Source organism: Crotalus tigris, unplaced genomic scaffold, assembly GCF_016545835.1.
Source record: "Crotalus tigris isolate CLP2741 ecotype Arizona unplaced genomic scaffold, ASM1654583v1 scf7180000017743.441908, whole genome shotgun sequence".
NCBI lineage: Eukaryota > Metazoa > Chordata > Lepidosauria > Squamata > Viperidae > Crotalus > Crotalus tigris.
In genome coordinates, this window is record NW_024096610.1 from 313,212 (window position 1) to 338,051 (window position 24,840).

At 38.4% G+C, this 24,840-nt stretch overlaps 1 protein-coding gene across 1 annotated transcript in view; it reads right to left on the minus strand.

Annotated features, from left to right (window-relative positions):
• Window positions 1–1,869: 1,869 nt before the first annotated feature.
• MSH2 (mutS homolog 2) overlaps window positions 1,870–24,840 on the minus strand; it is an 82,681-nt gene continuing 59,710 nt past the window's right edge. The window contains exons 12-16 of the mRNA XM_039340287.1: window positions 20,996–21,241; window positions 18,777–18,981; window positions 17,642–17,889; window positions 16,075–16,253; window positions 1,870–2,890 (exon numbers count right to left, since the gene is read on the minus strand). Coding sequence (XP_039196221.1) covers window positions 2,720–2,890; window positions 16,075–16,253; window positions 17,642–17,889; window positions 18,777–18,981; window positions 20,996–21,241 — 1,049 coding nt within the window. The 3' untranslated portion in view covers window positions 1,870–2,719. The remainder of the gene's footprint in view (window positions 2,891–16,074; window positions 16,254–17,641; window positions 17,890–18,776; window positions 18,982–20,995; window positions 21,242–24,840) is intronic.

Sequence of the window (24,840 nt, forward strand, 5' to 3'; positions counted from 1 at the left end):
ACTGCACTAGGACGTCCACTGGTTTTCCAGCAATGGCCTTCAGAGAACATGACCCCAACAATAAGTATATCCTTTGCATTCAAAAACTGCCGGGTTTGTTTGCTGGCATCTCCAGTTCAAAAATATGGGGAAAAAAATAAAAGTAAAGATCCCTGTCAAAATACACAATAGCAGCCACAGAACACACAACACAGATCACTATGGGCACTAATATGTGTATTAATATGTATACCAACATCCTTATACTTAACAGCTTTTTAGCTAATGGAGTGAACAAAAATCATGTGCTAATTGTAATTGCTGAACAAACTCAAACAACTTCATTTGCACAATATCATTAAGCCATAAACAATCAAACCACATTATAGCTTAGTACAATGCGTGAACCCAGCTACTGTTTTGCCAATTCTATTAATGAACAATGTTGAGGCCAGGAAGTACCTTAGACAATCATTTCTGCCTTGACAATAAACATGCTTGCATGTTATACACTGCTCTACAATATATCCCAAAATGCTGTGTGCCGATTGGAAATTGAAAACATTTGAAAGGGTACCTCCAAATAAAGACAATATGATCCATATTTTCCAGAAAAGGCCCATTCATTAATTCTAAAGGCTGTTCTCCCCTTAACTGAAAAGCTACCACACATATCGCCTGTACCACAATCACTCAGCCCTGGTAGAACTAAGCAGAAAAAAAAAATTGTACTAAAAAAATTGACAGTTAAATGGCACTTTAACTCTCTCAACAATACCACAATTTACATCCCAAAACTGTCACTTTTGCTGCATTCCTATCACTTTTTTTCAGCTGCCATGTACTTCAAAAAAAGAAGAGAAAGAAAATGTGTTTAAAAAAAAAAGTACTTGTGTTTTAATGAGTGAATTAGTTTATTTAGCTTTAGGGGACTTCTTAGAAAATTGAGGAGTACTATATAGCCCCTGGAGGATCTCAGTATTTATCTGGGAGAGAATATTATTTTCAAATAGCAGACTATAAAACTAAATATACCAATTTTGTCAATCATAATTTAAACAGAATAATAAATGGTTAATAAATAAATTGGTGTACTAGTAAAAACAGAGTTTTCATTAGAACAAAAATATTCCTTCTGTTCATTTAGATTATCTATTTATTTATTTATTAAACTTGGAGTGGCACAATGGCTCAGCCGTTAAGTTGCTGGGCTTGTCAGTTGGAAAGCTGACAGGTGGGATTCGAACCTGAGCGCTGCATGACAGGGTGAGCTCCCGTTCTTGCCCTAGCTCTGCCAACCTAGTAGTTCAAATGCATGCAAATATGGATCGATAAACAGTTACCACTGTGGTGGAAAAGGTTACTGTGTTCTGTACTTTCATGCTGATGGCCACATAATAACAGAAGCGTCTCTCCCTAGACCAGTGTTTCTCAACCTTGACAATTTTAAGGCATGTGGACTTCAACTCCCAGAATTCTACAGCCAGCAATGCTGGCTGTGGAATTCTGGGAGTTGAAGTCCACATGCCTTAAAATTGTCAAGGTTGAGAAACACTGCCCTAGACTGAGAAGCGGAGTTGAGCATCTCCTCTTTAAGTCAGTCACGACTGGACAGGGGAAAACTTTAAACTTTTTTTAATTAGACTTGAATGTCATCCATCTCCACTAGAAATTAAAATATATTTTTTTAATTCTCTGTCTCATTGGTGGCATAATTATTAGCTATAAAATATTAGAAGCAAACATTCTTGTATTTTTGTGATTTGTTCAAGAAAGAAATAGAGTATTATGTGTCTTACAGTAACACAGACATGTAAGAATTTCTACAAAGATCCACTGAAGAAATATGGATATAATATGCTACTAATCGACAGTTTCAGAGTCTTGTGCAACAGTGGAAGACAAACTAATTTTATTTTCTTCAAGTTGTTTGAAATGTTTTGAATAAAACATGAATAAAATATACAGTAAAGTCTTACACTGCATTAAGGATAACAATTTTAAGTTTGGAATCCCATGGAAGTCATGTAACAACACCCCTCACCTATACGCAAATTAAACACAGCCCTTAGTAAATGCTTTTTTTGTTCTAGACTTCAAAGCTAAATATATTGGCACAAGCTACGGGCTTCTAACAAATAATAACAAAATGCCATGTCTCTTTTGTTTCTGTGACATCAATATACTTGTTAATGACAGAACTGTGATTTATTCCAAGTCTGTCAAATGCCTGATATTATTTCAGAGGATGCCACAAATATATATATTTTTTCAAAAGTAAGATTGAAACAAGAATTCTTCAGTGATTGCAGCAAAATACAACCCAACATGATACAATTTATATATACAGAAACAGCACCAAAAGCATAGCTTTATGGTCATAATATTTAGTAACATAAAGAAGTCTGTAGCATCCAGATCCAAAGCAGTTAAAGGCACTTTGGATCTGGCATGGAAAAAGTACAACTGACAGAACACAGAAGATGCCTATGCCAGTTCTGAAGCTCTTCTGCCCACTTCAGGGTAGTCCAACTAGGTATCTGTATCATTGTTATATATTTCCCAACTCTACTTTTCTGACTCTCTTTATGTATGGGGATGAAAAAATGGAACATGATGATTCCTGAGGCTTCTTCTTTACTATTGCATGGTAGTGAGAGGGGACAAAATAGTTGGGGTTTCAGTTCAGAGATTTTATGATCAGAAAAGAATCACAAGTTCAAGTGGTTTTAGTTATGTATCATGAGGCACCGTTGATGCGGGAAATAATTCCATTTACAAAAGAATTATTTTTCCTTAAAACGTAGTCTTTTAACTCCTTTAGTTTGGTCCGGATTTCTTCTTCAGACATTTCTGTCAACGGCATTGCTTTCACTTGAGAAAGGAAATCTTGAATTATTTGTTCCCCCTCCTGAAAAAGAAAAAAAAAATGTATTTGTCAGTTACTTAAGAAAACATATCAAACCATTAACCTTTAAAAACATAAGTCCTGTATTTCATCATCAAGCAGACTAGAATAACAAATCGGAATGAGATAAAATTGTTAAGCCTAAAGTAGCCAGATAAACATAAATAAAAATATATAAACAAATTGAACTGTTTTTAACCCAAGTCCTAACAAATCTTGTCAGCTATGTGGCAATTAAGTAAGATATATATATATATATATATAGTAGTAAAACCATTGTGCCTGTATCCTTTGACTGGGAGAAACGGTGTATCATAGGGCAAAACATTTTTGACCAAGGTACCTAAATTGGGCTAATTTACAGAATGCATCCAAAATCCAGGACCCCATGACTCCAGTGGAATCAAAATCTGGCAAATTTTGTTAAACATTTTATGACATAATACAAAATGTCATAAAATATTTCTGGGGTCAACTGCTGATGTTTGTGCCATATGTTTCAATATGGGCTATTTTCAAAGCAAATACATTTCTGAATATCTCCCTGAATTTTTTTTTTAATTTTTTTAGTCAAAGTAGTACATTAGAAGCTCTGCCATTGTTGAAGATATTAAGGAATCTGGCAAGGAAATATTTCAGAAATGATGACCTAATGAGTCATGGATTGTCTAGTAACTTATAATATTGTTGTTATAGGATTTGTCTGTCTTGGTAATTATTGACCAGTTCCAAACATTTTATATCAATATGCATCTTGGTATAAATGTTACCGTTTTTTTCCATTATTCCTCCTATTGTTGCACAGTAATTATTTCTTTAAAGTTTTTTATCTACTTTGTAGCTCCACTCCACTATCCTGCTGCCCTGCTTCATCCTGAACCCCTGCCACCTCTGTTGTCCTGCCCTCCACCATGTACCTGTCACTCTACACTCTGCTGTTCCTACTGCCCTACACTTCACCCTGCATCTCCCCCACCCCTCTGCCCTACACCCCTACATTTTGCAACCACTGCACTCTGCCCTACACTCTGCTACCACTGCTGCCCCCAGCTGAACTTCAGTATCTTTTTCTTCCTGATGCTGACAAGGTATGCCCAGCCTGGCCCTTCATGAGTACAGGGTGGCAGATGTCAAGACGGAGATGTCAAAGTGGAGTGTAGAGCAGTGGAGGTGTAGGACAGAGCACAGAGGGGCATGGGCAGCGGAACAGAGGGCAGCCAAAAGCACAGAGATGGCAGGGGGGAGATAGGTAGATGAAGAAAACTGAAGTGCACCCTGTTGTCAAAAATTTGAGAGGGCTGCCAATTATCCACATTTTTATCAAAGACTGCAGGAGCACTGCAACAGCCGTAATATCAAGGACCAGGTATAAATACCATTTAAACAGTCTATGCTGAATCAAGTCACATGACACCTCCACCCCTGGGCTCTCTGGGCGCTCCTGGGAACCCTGAGTCCCTGTGTCTGATGGCCCCGGTTCCGATTCATCCTCCTCTTCCAAGTCAGCAACAGAAGGGGCCATCATACAACCACTGAACAAATGGTCATTAAGTGAGGACTACCTGTAGTTCAATATTCACTGAACTTAGTTAGAGTTTAACACTTTCCATCAAGGCAACTATAAAGAAAAATAGAAAGAGACTAGAAAGAATCCTTTATGTTTATTCATAACTCTTCAATTTTTTTCCTATGATTATTTAAACAAGAAGTAGTACCACAATGAAAGAAAAAAAGAAAACATTTATTTAAAAGATGCACATTTACTTAAAGAACTGAGTACATGATTAGGATTGCGTTCCCTTTCCCTTATACTTCAGCAAAGGCATATGAGCACAAATACTGTGGAAACAGCAACAGAAGTTTAGTGAACTGGCTCACTGATTAAAAGTTTTACTCCACCCACATGCCAGGTGGAGAAGGTCCTGGCATGTATATGTATGTTTATGTAGGGGTGTGGGTCTATACATATGTTGTATATAGTATGTTTTTAGGGCGTGTCATGTACGTGTTTCACTCTGAGAGCGGGCAACTAAATTTCAATTTTGATGTATGCCGTTGTGCCCATAATAAAAAAAATGACAATAAAGGTTATCTTTCTTTCTTTCTCTTTCTTTCTTTCTTTCTTTCTTTCTTTCTTTCTTTCTTTCTTTCTTTCTTTCTCTTTCTTTCTTTCTTTCTTTCTTTCTTTCTTTCTTTCTTTCTTTCTTTCTTTCTTTCTTTCTAACACAATATCAACAAAGAGGAAAAATAATAGCTCTCAAAAGAAACCAGCATGGCTGCATAAAGAACTCTCTGATAAATTGAAAGATAAAAAGGACAAGTATAGAAAGTGAAAAGAGGGGCACATAACTAAATCAGAATATCAGCAAATAGCCCGAGCCTGCAAAGATGAAGTAAGGAAGGCTAAGGCTCATAATGAACTAAGGCTTGCGACCAAAGTCAAAAATAACAAAAAAAGCTTCTTTCAACATGTAAAAAAACAAGAAAAAAAATGAAGGAAATGATTGGTCCATTAGTGGGCGAAAGTGGCAAGAAGATGACAAGCAATAGGGAGAAAGCAGAACTATTTAACTCGTTTTTTGCATCTGTCTTTACACAAAGGGAAAAAACAGACCAACCTATCAAAAATAGTGCCATAAAAAACAGTATAGAAAGACAAGTTAAGATAGGCAAGAAAATGATAAGTGAGCACCTGTCCAGCCTACATGAATTTAAATTGCCAGGACCAGATGGATTACACCCCAAGGTTCTCAAGGAACTGGCAGATGTGATCTCAGAACCACTGAACTATATTTTTCAAAGCTCTTGGAGCACTGGGGAACTACCAGAGGACTGGAAAAGAGCTGATGTAGTTCCCATCTTCAAAAAAGGAAAAAAAATGGATCCAGGAAATTACAGACCTATCAGCCTGAACTCAATACCTGGAAAGATTCTGGAAAAGATAATCAAACAACGAATCAGCGAACACCTAGAGGCAAACAAAATCACTACTAAAAGCCAACATGGGTTTGTCAAAAATAGATCATGCCAGACAAACCTTATTCCATTCTTTGACCAAGTGACAAAATTAGTGGATCGGAGGAATGCTGTTGATATAATTTACTTGGACTTCAGTAAGGCATTTGATAAAGTAGATCACAACCTACTACTCGATAAGATAGAAAAAAGTGGGTTGGACAGCATCACCAACAGATGGATCCGTAGCTGGCTGACCGGCCATACTCAGCGTGTGGTCCTCAATGGAACTGCATCTACATGGAGGGAAGTGTATAGTGGGGGGCCCCAGGGCTCTGTTCTAGGCACAGTGTTCTTCAACATCTTCATGAACAATTTGGACGAGGGGATAGATGGGGAACTCATCAAATATGCGGATGACACCAAGCTGGCAGGAATAGCCAACACTCCAGAAGACAGGCTTAAGATACAGGAGGACCTGGACAGATTTGAATACTGGGCGCTATCTAACAAAATGAAATTCAATGGCGAAAAAAGTAAGGTTCTACATTTAAGCAAGAAAAACCAAATGTACAGGTATAGTATAGGGGGTACCTTGCTAAATAGTAGTAACTGTGAGAGGGATCTTGGTGTCCTTGTGGACAATCACTTAAATATGAGCCAGCAGTATGCTGCAGCTGCCAAAAAAGACAACTCAGTGCTGGGCTGCATTAACAGAGAGATAGAATCAAGATCATATGAAGTATTAATACCATTTTACAATGCCTTGGTAAGGCCACACTTGGAATACTGCATCCAGTTTTGGTCACCATGATGTAAAAAAGATGCTGAGACTCTAGAAAGAGTACAGAGAAGAGCACCAAAGATGATTAGGGGATTGGAGGCTAAAACATATGAGGAACAGTTGCTGGAATTGGGTATGTCTAGTTTAACGAAAAGAAGGACGCGGGGGGACATGTTAGCAGTGTTCCAATATCTCAGGGGCTGCCACAAAGAATAGGGAGTCAAGCTATTCTCCAAAGCGCCTGAGGGCAGGACAAGAAGCAACGGATGGAAACTAATCAAGGAGAGAAGCAACCTAGAAGTAAGGAGAAACTTCCTGACAGTTAGAACAATTAACCAATGGAACAAACTGCCTCCAGAAGAGGTGAATGCTCCAACACTGGAAGTTTTTAAGAAGAGATTGGACAGCCATTTGTCTGAAATGGTGCAGGGTTTCCTGCCTGAGCAGGGGGTTGGACTCAATGACCTCCAAGGTCCCTTCCTCCTCCTCCTCCTCCTCCTCCTCCTCATTATTATTATTATTATTATTATCGATCATCGCACAGTCAGCCAGATGTTCAGACTGGATTTGGCATTTTGTCTACCTATCGAGTCCTTACCCAGGACCTGGGATAGGCAGATGTGGATGTTTGATGGTATTACAGATATCGTCGCAGGATGGAAGCAGTTCCTAATAAGGCCGCCTTTTGCAATTGACTAATAGCGAATTTGTCAATGCCAATGGTGTTCAAGTGGTGCTCCAGTTGTTTTGGGATTGCACCCAAGGAGCCTATGACTATTGGTACTACCCTTGCTTGCTTTTGCCACAGTCTTTCTATTTCTATTTGTAGGTCTTTGTATTTTGTTATCTTCTCCAGTTCTTTCTCTTCTATTCTGCTGTCTCCAGGCACTGCCACGTCCACTATCCAGACTTTTTTGTCTTTCTTATCGACAATTGTTAAGTCTGGGGTGTTATGTTGCAGGTGCTTGTCTGTTTGAATTCTGAAGTCCCAGAGCAGTTTAATTTTATCATTTTCTATGACTTTCTCTATTTTATGATCCCACCAGTTTTTGCTTACAGGCAAATGATATTTTTTGCAGATCTTCCAATGCACCATTGTTGCTACTTTGTCATGCCGCTGCTTGTAATCAGTCTGTGCAATCTTCTTGCAACAGCTTACCAAGTGGTCCACTGTTTCTTCAGCTTCTTTGCATAGGCGGCACTTACTGTCTGTTGCTGTCTTCTCAATTTTGACTTTGTATGCATTTGTCCTTAAGGCTTGGTCTTGTGCAGCCAGAATTAGTCCCTCGGTCTCTTTCTTCAATTTTCCTGCTCTTAGCCATTGCCAGGTCTTATTATTATCTGCTTTCCCAGCTATTTTTTTCATGTATTGGCCATGTAGTGCTTTGTCTTCCCATGCCTCTATTCTGTTCTTCATTTGGTCTTTCTTGTAGGCCAGTTTGGTCTCTCCAGTAGTTAGTAAGCCTTCCTGATATACTAATTTCAGTGCATCTTCATCATTGTTCTTCAGATATTCTTCCAAAGCCATTTTTTCTTCTTCAACCATCTGATGTACTTGTAGCATTCCACGCCCACCTATTTGCCTTGGTAGATAAAGTCTATCAATGTCACTGCGTGGATGAAGGGCATGATTCATTGTCATTATTTTTCTGGTCTGCCTATCCATTGCTTTTAGTTCTGCTTGAGTCCAGTCCACTATTCCAGCTGTGTACCTAATGACTGGGATTGCCCAGGTGTTGATTGCCTTTATGGTATTTCCTCCATTGAGTTTGGACTTTAAGATCTTCTTCACTCTCTTGATGTATTCACCTCTAATCTTTTTCTTGACTTCAGTGTGCTTGATGTTGTCAGCTTGAAGGATACCCAAGTATTTGTAGTACTCTTCCTCATCCAGACTCTTAATGTTATTTTCGTGGGGCATCTTGATTCCTTCAGTTTTCATTATTTTTCCTTGTTTGATAGTAAGTGTGGCACATTTGTCCAAGCCAAACTCCATTACAATATCTTGGCTATATATACGGACAGTGTTGAGCAGCGATTCTATTTCAGATGATGTTTTTCCATACAGCTTCAGATCATCCATATAAAGGAGGTGGGATAGTCTGGCAGATGTTTTTGATGTTTGATAGCCATGTCCTGAGTTATTCAGTATTGTTGACAGAGGAAACAGTGCAATAACAAATAGTAATGGTGATAATGAATCTCCTTGAAATATTCCTCTCTTGATATTAACCTCTCCCAGCCTCTCACCATTGATCTGCAACTGTGTCTTCCATTGTGCCATCGATCTTTGCACAAATTTTCTGATGTTTCTACTGACTCCTGTTATTTCTAGGCACTTTATTATCCAATCATGTGGCAGAGAGTCAAATGCCTTTTTGTAGTCAATCCATGCCACATTCAGGTTGGTCTTCCTTCTCTTGCAGTTTTCCAAGATCATTTTGTCTATTAGGAGTTGATCTTTTGTTCCTCTGCTATTGGGGCGGTTTCCTTTCTGCTCAGGTGGAAAGAGATTGTTTTCAACTAGATGCTGTTGCACTGCATCAGCTACTACACCAGTTAGTAATTTGAAAGTTGTTGGTAAGCAGGTAATTGGCCTGTAGTTACCTGGTGTTGCCCCTTTTGCTGGATTTTTCATTATTAGGTAGGTTTTCCCAGTTGTTAGCCACTTTTCAATTTCTCCTCCTTGTAGTATATTGTTGAACTGTTTGGCAATGAGTGGGTGTATAACAGTTAGATGTTTCAACCAAAACCCATGCAGTTCATCTTCACCTGGTGCTGACCAATTTTTGATTTTCTTTGCTCTTTTTTCTACCATTTTTGTTGTTATTACTAGTTCTTTCATTTCAACTTCTGTTTTATTTGCATCCACCTCTTTTAACCAAGCCGCATCCTTGTTGTATTTCTTTGGGTTATCCCATATCTGCTTCCAGAACTGCACTGTTTCTTCCTTGTCAGGTACTGACTGATTCCTTGCAGTTTCTCCATTGATGGATTGGTAGAAACGTTTCTGATTGGATTGAAATTGGAGGTTCTGCCTATAGTTTGCAATTCGAGCTTCATATCTACTGATTTTCCTGGCTATAGCTGTTATTTGTTGCTTTATTATTTCCAGTGCTTCCTTGATCTTCCTTGTTTCTAAGTGGTATTTCTTGATTAGGTATTCTTTGGTCTTCTTGTTCTTCAGCTTCTTTTCTTTCATCTGTTCTAGCTTGCTTGCATGTGATCTTAACTTGCTGATCTTATTTTCTAGTCTAACCTTCCATTTTTCTGGTGCACTGTTTGTTTGTTTTTCTTCTTTGTTGATTTTGCATCCCAGGTATTCTGTTATAACTGCAGCTGTGCTGTACATTAGTTGGTTTGTTTCTTGCAATGAATTGGTGCTTATACTTGATATTGCAATATTTGCATCTTTTAATGCTTGTGCTAGCTGTTTCTTTGGAACAAGCTTCAATGCAGGTAGCCTTATTCTATTGTTTTTGTGCTGTTCTAGATGCTCAGTTATTCTTTGTTTCAATTCTTTTATTTCTTTAGTTAGAGGGTTTTGTTCTTCCTGAGGTAGAGGTGCCTGGTTTCCAAATGAGAACAGTTGTATATCTCTGCTAGATTCCTTCACTGCCAACTCCCCCTGGTTTGCCTCTACATTCTGAATTACTTCTGGTAAGGCTTTGATTTCTTTGCCCTGGGTAAACCTTTGCAGTTCGTCCAATTCTGTTTCTGTGAATATTTTATTTCGTGTTATAAATCGGCGTTGATCTGCTAGTCTCTGTTCTGTTATTTCTGATTCTGGATGTTGTTCTTTCCAGAACTGGTGCATTCGTTTTAGATATCCTCTTCTTGTTGGACTTGATCTGTAGTAACAGATCATTATTTCTTTGTTTTCCATCACTGTGTATCTGCGACGGGTAAACACCTTTTCTTCCAGTAGTTCTGCAGCTGCTGGCCCTGGTTGCTCAGCCAACAGTCCTGAGTCCTGTAACCCATTTTTCACCAGATATCCAGGAACTCCAATATCTAGCGCGGACCTTGTTAACCCGGGCGACGTCCGAGCCGGTATGGCATTCTGCAATTTACGTCTCACCATATTTTTTATGGGAGAGACACTCTTTGTCTGACTCCTCTGATGAGACCTGTCCAGTATGGTTGAACCTCTGGCATAGCTCTCATCTTCCTCAGAGTACACAAGCCCCACAACCACATCAAGGTAGTGCCTCACTGGGGGATTATTATTATTATTATTATTATTATTATTATTATCATATCATATCATTATCATTATTATTATTATGGATCATTGCACAGTCAGCCAGATGTTCAGACTGGATTTGGCATTTTGTCTACCTATCGAGTCCTTACCCAGGACCTGGGATAGGCAGATGTGGATGTTTGATGGTATTACAGGTATCGTCGCAGGATGGAAGCAGTTCCTAGTAAGGCCGCCTTTTGCAATTGACTAATAGCGAATTTGTCAATGCCAATGGTGTTCAAGTGGTGCTCCAGTTGTTTTGGGATTGCACCCAAGGAGCCTATTACTATTGGTACTACCCTTGCTTGCTTTTGCCACAGTCTTTCTATTTCTATTTGTAGGTCTTTGTATTTTGTTATCTTCTCCAGTTCTTTCTCGTCTATTCTGCTGTCTCCAGGCACTGCCACGTCCACTATCCAGACTTTTTTGTCTTTCTTATCGACAATTGTTAAGTCTGGGGTATTATGTTGCAGGTGCTTGTCTATTTGAATTCTGAAGTCCCAGAGCAGTTTAATTTTATCATTTTCTATGTCTTTCTCTATTTTATGATCCCACCAGTTTTTGCTTACAGGCAAATGATATTTTTTGCAGATCTTCCAATGCACCGTTGTTGCTACTTTGTCATGCTGCTGCTTGTAATCAGTCTGTGCAATCTTCTTGCAACAGCTTACCAGGTGGTCCACTGTTTCTTCAGCTTCTTTGCATAGGCGGCACTTACTGTCTGTTGCTGTCTTCTCAATTTTGACTTTATATGCATTTGTCCTTAAGGCTTGGTCTTGTGCAGCCAGAATTAGTCCCTCGGTCTCTTTCTTCAATTTTCCTGCTCTTAGCCATTGCCAGGTCTTGTTATTATCTGCTTTCCCAGCTATTTTTTTAATGTATTGGCCATGTAGTGCTTTGTCTTCCCATGCCTCTATTCTGTTCTTCATTTGGTCTTTCTTGTAGGCCAGTTTGGTCTCTCCAGTAGTCAGTAAGCCTTCCTGATATACTAATTTCAGTGCATCTTCATCATTGTTCTTCAGATATTCTTCCAAAGCCATTTTTTCTTCTTCAACCATCTGATGTACTTGTAGCATTCCACGCCCACCTATTTGCCTTGGTAGATAAAGTCTGTCAATGTCACTGCGTGGATGAAGGGCATGATTCATTGTCATTATTTTTCTGGTCTGCCTATCCATTGCTTTTAGTTCTGCTTGAGTCCAGTCCACTATTCCAGCTGTGTACCTAATGACTGGAATTGCCCAGGTGTTGATTGCCTTTATGGTATTTCCTCCATTGAGTTTGGACTTTAAGATCTTCTTCACTCTCTTGATGTATTCACCTCTAATCTTTTTCTTGACTTCAGTGTGCTTGATGTTGTCAGCTTGAAGGATACCCAAGTATTTGTAGTACTCTTCCTCATCCAGACTCTTAATGTTATTTTCGTGGGGCATCTTGATTCCTTCAGTTTTCACTACTTTTTCCTTGTTTGATAGTAAGTGTGGCACATTTGTCCAAGCCAAACTCCATACAATATCTTGGCTATATATACGGACAGTGTTGAGCAGCGATTCTATTTCAGATGATGTTTTTCCATACAGCTTCAGATCATCCATGTAAAGGAGATGGGATAGTCTGGTAGATGTTTTTGATGTTTGATAGCCATGTCCTGAGTTATTCAGTATTGTTGACAGTAATGGTGACAATGAATCTCCTTGAAATATTCCTCACTAGATATTAACCTCTCCCAGCCTCTCACCATTGATCTGCAACTGTGTCTTCCATTGTGCCATCGATCTTTGCACAAATTTTGTAATGTTTCTACTGACTCCTGTTATTTCTAGGCACTTGATTATGCAGTCATGTGGCAGAGAGTCAAATGCCTTTTTGTAGTCAATCCATGCCACATTCAGGTTGGTCTTCCTTTTCTTGCAGTTTTCCAAGATCATTTTGTCTATTAAGAGTTAATCTTTTGTTCCTCTGCTATTGGGGCGGTTTCCTTTCTGCTCAGGTGGAAAGAGATTGTTTTCAACTAGATGCTGTTGTACTGCATCAGCTACCACACTAGTTAGTAATTTGAAAGTTGTTGGTAAGCAGGTAATTGGCCTGTATTTGCCTGGTGTTGCCCCTTTTGCTGGATTTTTCATTATTAGGTAGGTTTTCCCAGTTGTTAGCCACTTTTCAATTTCTCCTCCTTGTAGTATATTGTTGAACTGCTTGGCAATGAGTGGGTGTATAACAGTTAGATGTTTCAACCAAACCCATGCAGTTCATCTTCACCTGGTGCTGACCAATTTTTGATTTTCTTTGCTCTTTTTTCTACCAGTTTTGTTGTTATTACTAGTTCTTTCATTTCAACTTCTGTTTTATTTGCATCCACCTCTTTTAACCAAGCCGCATCCTTGTTGTATTTCTTTGGGTTATCCCATATATGCTTCCAGAACTGCACTGTTTCTTCCTTGTCAGGTACTGACTGATTCCTTGCAGTTTCTCCATTGATGGATTGGTAGAAACGTTTCTGATTGGATTGAAATTGTAGGTTCTGCCTATAGTTTGCAATTCGAGCTTCATATCTACTGATTTTCCTGGCTATAGCTATTATTTGTTGCTTTATTATTTCCAGTGCTTCCTTGATCTTCCTTGTTTCTAAGTGGTATTTCTTGATTAGGTATTCTTTGGTCTTCTTGTTCTTCAGCTTCTTTTCTTTCATCTGTTCTAGCTTGCTTGCATGTGTTCTTAACTTGCTGATCTTATTTTCTAGTCTAACCTTCCACTTTTCTGGTGCACTTTTGTTTGTTTTTCTTCTTTGTTGATTTTGCATCCCAGGTATTCAGTTATAACTGCAGCTGTGCTGTACATTAGTTGGTTTGTTTCTTGCAGTGAATTGGTGCTTATACTTGATATTGCAGTATTTTCATCTTTTAATGCTTGTGCTAGCTGTTTCTTTGGAACAAGCTTCAATGCAGGTAGCCTTATTCTGTTGTTTTTGTGCTGTTCTAGATGCTCAGTTATTCTTTTTTTCAATTCTTTTATTTCTTTAGTTAGAGGGTTTTGTTCTTCCTGAGGAAGAGGTGCCTGGTTTCCAAATGAGAACAGTTGTATATCTCTGCTGGATTCCTTCACTGCCAACTCCCCCTGGTTTGCCTCTACATTCTGAATTACTTCCGGTAAGGCTTTGATTTCTTTGCCCTGGGTAAACCTTTGCAGTTTGTCCAATTCTGTTTCTGTGAATACTTTATTTCATATTATAAATCAGCATTGATCTGCTAGTCTCTGTTGTGTTATTTCTGATTCTGGATGTTGTTCTTTCCAGAACTGGTGCATTCGTTTTAGATATCCTCTTCTTGTTGGACTTGATCTGTAGTAACAGATCATTATTTCTTTGTTTTCAATCACTGTGTTTCTGCGACGGGTAGACAACTTTTCTTCCAGTAGTTCTGTAGCTGCTGGCCCTGGTTGCTCAGCTAACAGTCCTGAGTCCTGTAACCCATTTTTCACCAGATATCCAGGAACTCCAATATCTAGCGCGGACCTTGTTAACCCGGGTGACATCCGAGCCGGTATGGCATTCTGAAATTTACGTCTCACCATATTTTTTATGGGAGAGACACTCTTTGTCTGACTCTTCTGATGAGACTGTCCAGTATGATTGAACCTCTGGCATAGCTCTCAACTTCCTCAGAGTACACAAGCCCACAACCATGTCAAGGTAGTGCCTCACTGGGGGATGATGATGATGATGATGATTTCTAAAGCCAGGACCCTGTTCACTCCAATTCTGCCACTCACAAGTTCTCCAACAATGTTCACCTAAAACAGCCCTAATTATCACCTTCTAGGAAAAAATATATTTGCCTGGAAATGGTATTTAAAAACTCACCCATTTTATTTAATAAGCCCTTGGAACAATAGACCTATTCCAAATTGAGCTGACAAAAGAAGTGAGGAGAAAAGATGCACTCTCATACTTGCTCAGATAGCAAATGTTATTTATCTGGAATAGCTGAAGAAGGCATATGACTTGGTCAACACCATAGTGACTGATGATATATCCCTGCATTGCAAGGTGCTCTCTTTCCAAAGACAGAGATATCTAGATTCCTATGAATGGGCTGTATGTTTTTCTTATCAGTTGTAAAATGATTCTTTGTCATTGGTCAAATGTATCCATCAGTTCAACTTCAATCTCTATAACCTTATATAAAAACTTGGTTGACTAATCTCCAATGCTTTTTGTTCTTAACAGCAGGAAACCAATGACTCAGTATAACTTGTTAGCTTTAATAAAACAATAGCTGGATCATCTCTAATTGTTGACAAGTTCTGACATGAGCTTTTCTACTATAACTGTGAACGTTTCTGGTGTCACATCTAAAAAAGGCTGTGGGAGAAGTGGAAAAAGTGCAGAAGAGAGGAACCAAAATAATCAGGGGGCTTAATCATTTCTCTACCACAAATTGAGGTGATGGCCATTAGCTATAAAGGAGGACTTCAAAGCTTTGTGTAGAACAAGTCTATCAAAAGCTATTGGTTTTAAGATTCAATGTTATCTCCAAAAACTACTGCAGGGGTACAACAGGGAGAGGAGATGCCTTTTCCTACTTACAAACATCTCAGAAGTGTCGGGTTCGCCATTGTAAAATAGAAAATGCTGGATTAAAATGAAAATGGCTTGTTTGGGCATAAGAGTGGCTTTTTTCTGCAAGCCACTCTTATGCCCAAACAAACAAGCAAATTAACATTTTCTTCAATAAAGGGTGAGCACCAGGAATATTATACAAGTTGAAAAGACTGCTTGAAATGGCTCCTGCTGATTCCCTAAGATTTCTTTCATAAAAAAAAATCTTACAACCTGAAGCCAGAATCCAGATCTCCATTTTGCAATGTTCTGTTTCAAAATGTTTCTCTCATATTCTTCACCTTTGCTAGATCCAACTATTTTTAGTTCACAATGATAATCTATGTTTATTTTCAATTCAGGATTTCATTTATTTTTATTTTTTATTTATAAAGTCAATATTATTGATTGTAAATATGAACTAAAAATTTTTATTCAAAAGATTTGTATGGCTGCTCATCTTAAAAACATAAATCTGCTGTCAAGTCACAATGGTTGTGTTGACCCATCACAGCCAAAATGAAATGACATTATGATAAGATATATGAACTTTTCCAAAGAATTATAGAAATCAGAATACAGACATACAGACAAATCCAACAAACCTGCTTCTCCCTGTGGCATCTTTTGGCAGCTGGTTCCTCATCCTCCTCCTCCTCCTGAGGCATTCCAATGTTCTGGAAGTCCTCCAGTTCCAGAGCTTTAGCCTTGGCACACTCAATCACGTGTTTGGGAAAGGCAGCTAATTCTGCTACATGGATACCAAAGCTCTGGTCACAGGCCCCTGAAAGAAGCATCATGAGGAAATCCTTTTAATTTTAATGTTAACTTCGTAACTTGAGACCACACAAGAGCAGAAGGTGTACCCAGAACAAGATATCGGGTGTTCAGATGAATAGCAACAATACAGGTAATCCTCGATTTATAACCATTTGTTTAGTGTCTGTTCAAAGTTACAATGTGCTTCACACTTAAAACAGTTGCAGCATCCCCTGGATATGATCATAATTTAGATGCTTGGCAACTGGTTCATATTTATGACAATTGCTGTGTCCTGGGTCATGTGATCACCTTTTGTGATCTTCTGACAAGCAAAGTCAATGGGGAAACCAGATTCACTTAGCAACTGTGTTACTAACTTAATAAATGCAGTGATTCATTTAACATTGTGGCAAGAAAGGTCATAAAATGGGGCAAAACTCACTTAACAACTGTCTCACTTAACAACAGAAATTTTGGACTCAATTGTGGTTGTAAGTCAAGGACTACTGTAATCAACCCTTTGAAGAGTTGGATAAGACATTCCACAGATCTCTTATAGCTGATAAACGCATCCCAAATTGACAGAAATTTGATAATTTTTCTATTTTGGTACAATGTATAAAGTGCAATATAATTTCCAAGTCAATCTTTACCATTTGAATACATTTCCATATTTTACTGTACATTTTTAATTGAAATATCATATAATGATTTCAAAATATAGTGACAATAATTATAAATAAATAAATGCATATACAATTCTATAGTACAGTCAAGATATCTTGAGCAGGGGGTTGGAGTAGAAGACCTCCATGATCTCTTCCAACTCTTGTTATTCTATTATAATCCTGCACAAATATTAACTTTCAAATTATAAATTGAGTTGATTGGTTATCCTGATATAAATATTCAAGCTGATATGCATTGTATCAGGTGTTATAAATTTAAGTCCTTCCTTACAAAAAAATTGAATATTAAAATAGGACAAATTGAAGATGGACAATTTTGAGATTTTTAACTCTCCTAATATGTTCTTAATTTTAAGTATATATTTTAAAAATTGTAATCAATGAAACCATTTCTGAATCACTATCCTCTAATACCTCATTCTCCATTTCTAACAACTGTTTACTTAGACCTCATCAACTATTCTTTATTTGAATCTGTTGAAATCAGTCCAGCTCAACAACCGGCAATTGGCATTTCTCATAAAGAAATTGTTAAGTTAGATTAGATCCCAAGAGCTATATCTGCACAAAATCAAAGAAAGTAGAAATATAGGAATGTATATTTTACAATATATAAAGAACAATATCTTAGACAATTTTTCAACCTTGCAAAGAAACGGTCACTCATTCTACAATAAAATAAAGCAGATTTTCTCTGTCCCAGTTCATTAATGCATTTCACCTTTTTTCACACGGTACAACATTGTCAGGGTTTCCTTTGTAGTTAATGCCGTAACATGCAAGTTATTTACAGTGGGTATTTGATCAGCCAGTGCTGTCAGTTCATGAAAATGAGTAGCAAACATAGCGAAAGCTTTCATTTTGCTGGCAATATATTCAGAAATTGCCCAGGCCAATCCAAATCCATCATATGTTGATGTTCCTCTCCCTAACTCATCAATGATTATCAAGGAATGTTCAGTTGCAGTCCTAAAAGGAAAAGAAAAAGATATTAATTAGAATCTACTTTTAAAGTAGAACAATTCAAAACAGTTTTTCATAACATATTTGTGTGTGTTATATCCACTAATATATGCATTTTTCTTTGCACCTTTTCTCTGCACTTGCTTACAAATTTCTCTCTCTCTCTCTCTCTCTCTGTGTGTGTGTGTGTGTGTGTGTGTCTGTGTGCGTGCATGCATTACATTTCATTTCACATGCCAGTTTGGAAATATATATTTTAAGTTTGTACTAAAATGTGACCTGATGAATTTCTCCTCATCTCTAAATAGAACGCAGAGTTTCTCTATATACTTGATCTAAACCTACAGATGGGTTTGAATCAAGCAGACATATTCAGGACAAGGGAAGTCTATAAGGAAGTCTAGTTTGCAGAATGCTGCAGCCCTATTCTCTCTTGTTCCAATTCCTATATTTTCCATCCCCTATCCCAAACATCAGTATTCTGTGTTTGAACTAGAGATTTTCAAATTTTTGTCATTTCTCTTGAATCTCCCTGGCTCAATAAAATTTCCTTTTGCACAAGGACAGTTCTTGTGCAAGTGATCATTTGTGTAAGCAATTAATTGGAGATAGAAGATAATAAAGCCCCGAGGGTAGGCATAGAAAAGTAGAAAAAAGCTATTGATTTCTGTAGGAGCAAGAGCAGAAGGAAAGAGAAACTTTTCATTGAAGCAACTTAGCTAGGAGAAAAAATGGGGGGGGGAGAGAATGAAAGATAGCAGTAGCAATAGATAAGTGAAGGGAGAATAGGTCTTATAGTCATCTGTATGTTCTTTGGGGGCAGATCAGGAAACCTGGAGAAACAGTCTTTACCTTTCACATTTCTGTTGAACAAAGGGTGTCACTGCTCTTACCTAAGGATGGAGGAAGTTTCCAGCATTTCGGCCATGAAGGTAGATACCCCTTTCAGCTGACTATCTCCAGCTCCAACTCGAGCCAGGATGCAATCAACAATAGTCACTTCTGCAGAGTCACATGGCACAAAACAGCCAATTTGGGCCATAAGAACGATCACCCCAGTCTGTCGTATGTAAGTTGATTTTCCTCCCATGTTTGGCCCTGCAGAGCAAGTATTCCCCAAAAGTTAAACAAAGTTGCACAGGAGGATAAGTGAAGCTTGAGTGTCAGGATTCTCCTGGTGACTCACATTCATGACCCAACTGCAGACAGCTGCAAAAGGACTTATTTTCCTAGCAATGAAAGCAACAGAGCTTTTGGGATTGTCCTTCCTCATGTATATATATGAGGCAGGAGCCAACGAAAGCTAGGTCTCCTTTTTTAAAAAACTTTTAAATGTTTTATATTTAAACTTTTAGCGTTTTATAAAACTTTTAATGTTTTACTTCTTCCTGGTGCTCATGTTTTATTTCTCAACATGCACACACCCAGGAGTCATTCTTTTATCTTTAGCATTATTTCTAATATATATACTATATATATATATATATATATATATATATATATATATATATATATATACACACACACACACACACACACACACACACACACACACACATACACACTATATATAATATATATATATATATATATATATATATATATATATATATCTTTTTAAAGGGGGGGGGCTTTTTTCTTTTTAATTACAGGATTTTGTGCAAACCTCATGAAACTAATGAGTACTAAAAAAAAAAAAATAACCTTAGGCCAGGGATAGGCAACCTTGGCTCTTTTATGACTCGTGGACTTCAACTCCCAGAATTCCTGAGTCAGCATAGCTGACTATCCCTGCCTTAGGCTTATGTAATCTTCTCTTTCCACCTAGAAAAAAATAAGCTTACATCTAAGAAACATCAAAATTAGAAATGGACAGTCTCTTTTAAAAATAAAACAAAATACAAAAAAAATTACTGTAGGTTAGATTGCAAAAATTAAAATTGTGTCTCAGAAGGCAGCAGTGGCAAATCATTTTTACACTGTTGCCAAGAAATCATCATACATTTACCAAGTTTGTAAATACTAGGAAAGTGTAGGTATGTCCAGTTGGGGGGGGGGGAGAGGAGAGAGAAAGGCTCTCCCCAGCAACCATAAAATCACAGCAAAACTGTTTTCCCAAAGGTGTTATGGGAAAGAGAGATTGGGAAATGCCTAGAGAACTGAGAATAATATAACTAATAATTCATCCTACAGACTTCCATGTGTTTATTTATAAGGGAGGAAATTAAAATCTTTGGAGTAAATGAAAGCACCATAAAATTACTTGGGCATTTTGTTGAGATAGTATTCTATAAGAGAGTGGAGAAGTCTGGCTTTGTTACAGGAAAATAAAGGAGAGTTGATGTTTCAAATTCACAGGGATATGTGAGAATTGAACAAAACATTCACATGCCCTCACTTGCATTGACTTTACCTAAAAACCCTAAAGCAGGCATGTCAAACTTCCGGCCCATGGGCCAGATGCGTCACACCAAAACCGCGTCCATCCCATTCCTGGCAATGGGGAAAAAGTCGCGATACGTTGCACGATGTCACAAGTTTGACATGCCTGATTAGAGTGCTGCAAATCAATCATTTTCAAGGTATGAGTCATTAAATCTGAAGAATTGCTATAGAAAACAATAAGTAAAAAAAAACATTGATTTACAACTAAGCTGGGGGTGGAGGAGGGAAAGGTTATTTCTATTTGGGACTTCCCGGAAGAGGAAATGAGGAGGAGGAGCAAAACAAGAACAGGGAACAAACTGAGGGTGTGGGTTTGCTCCAGACTTTTTCCACAGAAAGCACAACCCCCACCTAGGCTGTCACAGCTGTTCCATGTTTATTGCTTTATTTGCATATCGTGAAAATCATCCCCACTAATCTGGAAAGCAGCAATGCATCAATTCCCTCATTAAAAGTGAAATTTGGGTGCATTAGGCTTACTTGAAAATGCCTCCCTTTGGGTGACTGCACACCTAAACACAAAACACCCTTTTGGAACAACTGTTATGCCATTTTTTTCTGTCTGTTTAAAGGCAAAGCTTTTTTTAAAGCATCTACATAAAAATTTGCAGCTCAAAGTGGGTCGGAGGGGGAAGACCATAAACATGATATAAAAATGAAGTCTCACCAGTAATGATGTGGAACATCTGTATGTCCTTCTCAAAAGTAACATCATTTGGGATGAAGGCAACATCATCTTGAACTTCAATGCAAGGGTGCCTGGAAGCTTTCAAGATTATTCTTCCTTGCCCTTTTTCTAGAATAACTGGGCGCACATATGGTATTGGTGCTGAATTTGATGCGTGAGCAAAACTGACAATGGCATCAAGCTGGGCAATGACATCATTGAGAATCTGAATGGGTTCTTTATACCCTATTGAAAAGAAAGAATGTTCAGATAGTTTTCCCACTGTGCAGAAAACCAAAGGGAATTATTTAGTACCATTCTGTTTAACCAACTCTGGTCAGTTTAACATAGAATTTCAACCAATATATTATTTTCATTTAGTACTGGACTTTTATTTCATTGTATCTTTATAACCAGGGGAACTAGACTGATCTTGAACAGATAAAGTTAGGCCTATTTAGTAACTTGGATGGGAAATCAACAAAAAAGACCAAGGCTGTGGGCTAAACTAACAAGGAAAAGAAAAAACAAAACCCAGAATAGGAAGCCACTTTCACATCATTGTTACATTTATTAAATCAGCAGGAATCAAATTGGTTTTTTATAGCCTAGAGAGAAAAGGTCACTGGGGGTTCTAGCTCGATAGTCTCAGCTTTATATGTTTCAGTTTCAAAATCCTTTCAGATATTAGATTCAAATTAAATTCCAGTAACTATAGATCTTAGACTGCTGAATCCAGCTATCCAATTAGTCCTTCTTCTCCAACTTAAAGTTTAATATACTAAAGCCATCAGTAGGTACGGCATTAAAAGCCCATTCATGTAAGAGATTCTCAGAGCAGGATATAAAGAATGCTAACAGACAAACCTGGCACTTACAACTGAAAATAAAAAATGAAAGACAGAAAGTCCATTTTACACAAAAGCAATCCATGGAAAAAGGAACACTGGATTTGTATCAAAATAAGATACAACTTCTACATATTGTTTCAAGGGTTTGAGAAACTTAAGCCAAATTCATGCTGGCCTAAATGAGCCTGAAAAAACAGCATGTCAGAAGCAATAAGTTTTGTTATGTCTGGTAGTGGATTGCCTAAGGATATGTTTAAATGTAACTATGAGTTTGTTGAAGAATAGCAGATTAAGGGATTAACAAGCTAGCAGAGGGGGGAAAGTATGATAGTGGTGACACTACACTTTCATATCCTGAAATATAACTGACTATAGGTCTGAGTGGGGTTCCTTCTTTGTGTATCTTGGGGAGACCATAGAGTTTGGGGCATCTGGATGATATCTCTCTGGGAATGATTCTTTGCTGGATCTCTTCGCTAAATAAAAGCCTCCCCCATTAGCGAAGAGATCCAGCAAAGAATCATTCCCAGAGATTGGGAATGATACACAAAGATACACAAAGAAGGAACCCCACTCAGACCTATAGTCAGCTCCATAGGCTCACCTCTACAAAACCTAGCCAAATTTCTCGCCAAACAATTACAGCCCTATGCAGAATCCATCACCTCACACGTAAAAAACTCATTCCAGTTTATAGAGATCATAAAGAAACAAAACTTACAGCCCAGCGACCTACTAGTGAGCTTCGATGTCATATCCCTCTTCACCCAAGTGCCTATCAAAGAAGCCTTGACAGCTATTCAAAACAAATATAACCCCCCCAAACACATCTTAGATCTGACCAACCACTGCCTATCCAACACATACTTCATCTATAATGGACAAAAATACAAACAAACAGAAGGAGCACCCATGGGATCACCCCTCTCACCTGTCATTGCCAACCTCTACATGGAACACTTTGAAACCCAAGCTCTAGAAAAATCGGATCACAAACCCAAACTCTGGCTCAGATACGTAGACGACACCTTCATAATCTGGCCACATGGGAAAGAAAAACTGGACAACTTCCTCACACACCTCAACAGCCTACACCCCAAAATACAGTTCACCATGGAAACAGAAGCTAACAACCAACTTCCCTTCCTGGATGTCTTAGTCTACAAGAAATCCAATGGCTCCCTAGGACACACCATCTACCAGAAGAAAACACACACAAACCGCTATCTGCACGCTCTCTCACACCCACCACCCAGCACAGATCAACTCTGTAGCCAAGACACTCATCTCCAGAACAAAACGCTTAGCTGACGAACAACACCTAAAACCCGAACTACACACTCTCACCAATGTACTAACATCCAATGGATTCCATAGAAATAAGATTACAAACCTAATCCAAAAAGAAACCCCCACTAAAATCCAAGACAAAGAACAAGAAAACGGCAAAGCCCTCCTCCCATACATAAAAGGCACCACAGACAGAATCAGTAAGATCCTCCATAAACACAACATCAAAACAGCATTCTGCACAAACAGAAAAATATCCACCATCCTTAGAAACCCCAAAGATAAAATTGAATTAGAAAATCAAGGAGTATACGAAATCCCATGCACCACTTGTCCCACCACATACATCGGACAAACCAACAGAAGAATAAGTGCACGCATTGAAGAACATAAGAACTCAGTCAAAAAAGAGGAACCAACATCTTCCCTGGTCCAACACCTTAAAGCCACAGGACATGAAATTGACTTTAAAAATACCAGAACCATTGCCAAAAGTGAACATTTTAATAACAGAATAATCAGAGAAGCCATCGAGATAGAAAAACGCCCACACAGCATGAACAAGCGAGATGATACCTCCCGCCTACCAGCCATTTGGAAACCCGCCCTTATTGACAAACGACTCCCTAACACAAAAAATGATACCAGACCCACACTCACAAAAACCACACAGGAGTCACCACCACACATCCACGCAAAAAACAAACCCAAAGCCACACCGATGACGAGGCACGACCACAAACCAGAAGCCAGACCACAGCTGCATCATTAGCCACTTTAAACCCCTCCAATCCATACATGAAGCAAACTGACACCCTCCATGAAGAAGCACGACCACGAACGCGAAGCCAAAAAATAAGAAGGCAGCCCAAAATCTCAAACCCCTCTGCAACTCAGACTAACCTGAGCACAATCAAACAGAATACTCCCCCAGCCAATCAGAGCACAGCCAAGCCCCTAACCATTCAGAACACACCTCCACCCAATCAGAACACAGCCAAGCTCCCACCCAATCAGTTCATACCCCCACTGGCAGTTAAAAGGAAGAAACAGCTAAGACATTGCTGCTCAAAGCACGAAGCTGAAAACACCAGCCTGAAGATGACGAATGGGACTTCGTCGAAACGTCCCCAAGACACTTCCAATTTTATGTGGGAGAAAACCCAAACAACCAAAGACCTACATATATATATATATGTATACACACACACACACACACACACACACACACACACACACACACACACTCCGACTGGTTTACATAGGATTGTCTTTGGAGAATATTCATAAGTAGCAGCTAATACAGAATATTTCAGTTCATTTTCTCAAAGAAGAAGTTGCAGACAACATACTCTCAAGTCAACTGCAAGACTACCTTGCTTCTTCCAGTAACATATCAAGTCTGAGTATCTTGAAGGAGTTTCTTCTACCCTTCCCTCTCAGATAAAAACATGCAGCCTGAGCTGTGTGTGAAGACATCAATACAATGGAATGGTCTTCTCAATGGGATTCATTTGACAGTTCTTGTTAAGCAACAAGTGGAAGACCTTGCAAATTATGGTTATAAATCATGACAGCTGTAAAGTATTTTTACCTTTGTTGCAGCAGTCATTAAGCAAAAGCCATGGTTTTAAAGTGACTGCCATGGCCGTTAAGTGAAACTATTGTTTGTTACGTCCTGTTTTTGCCGAAAATCAGAAGTAA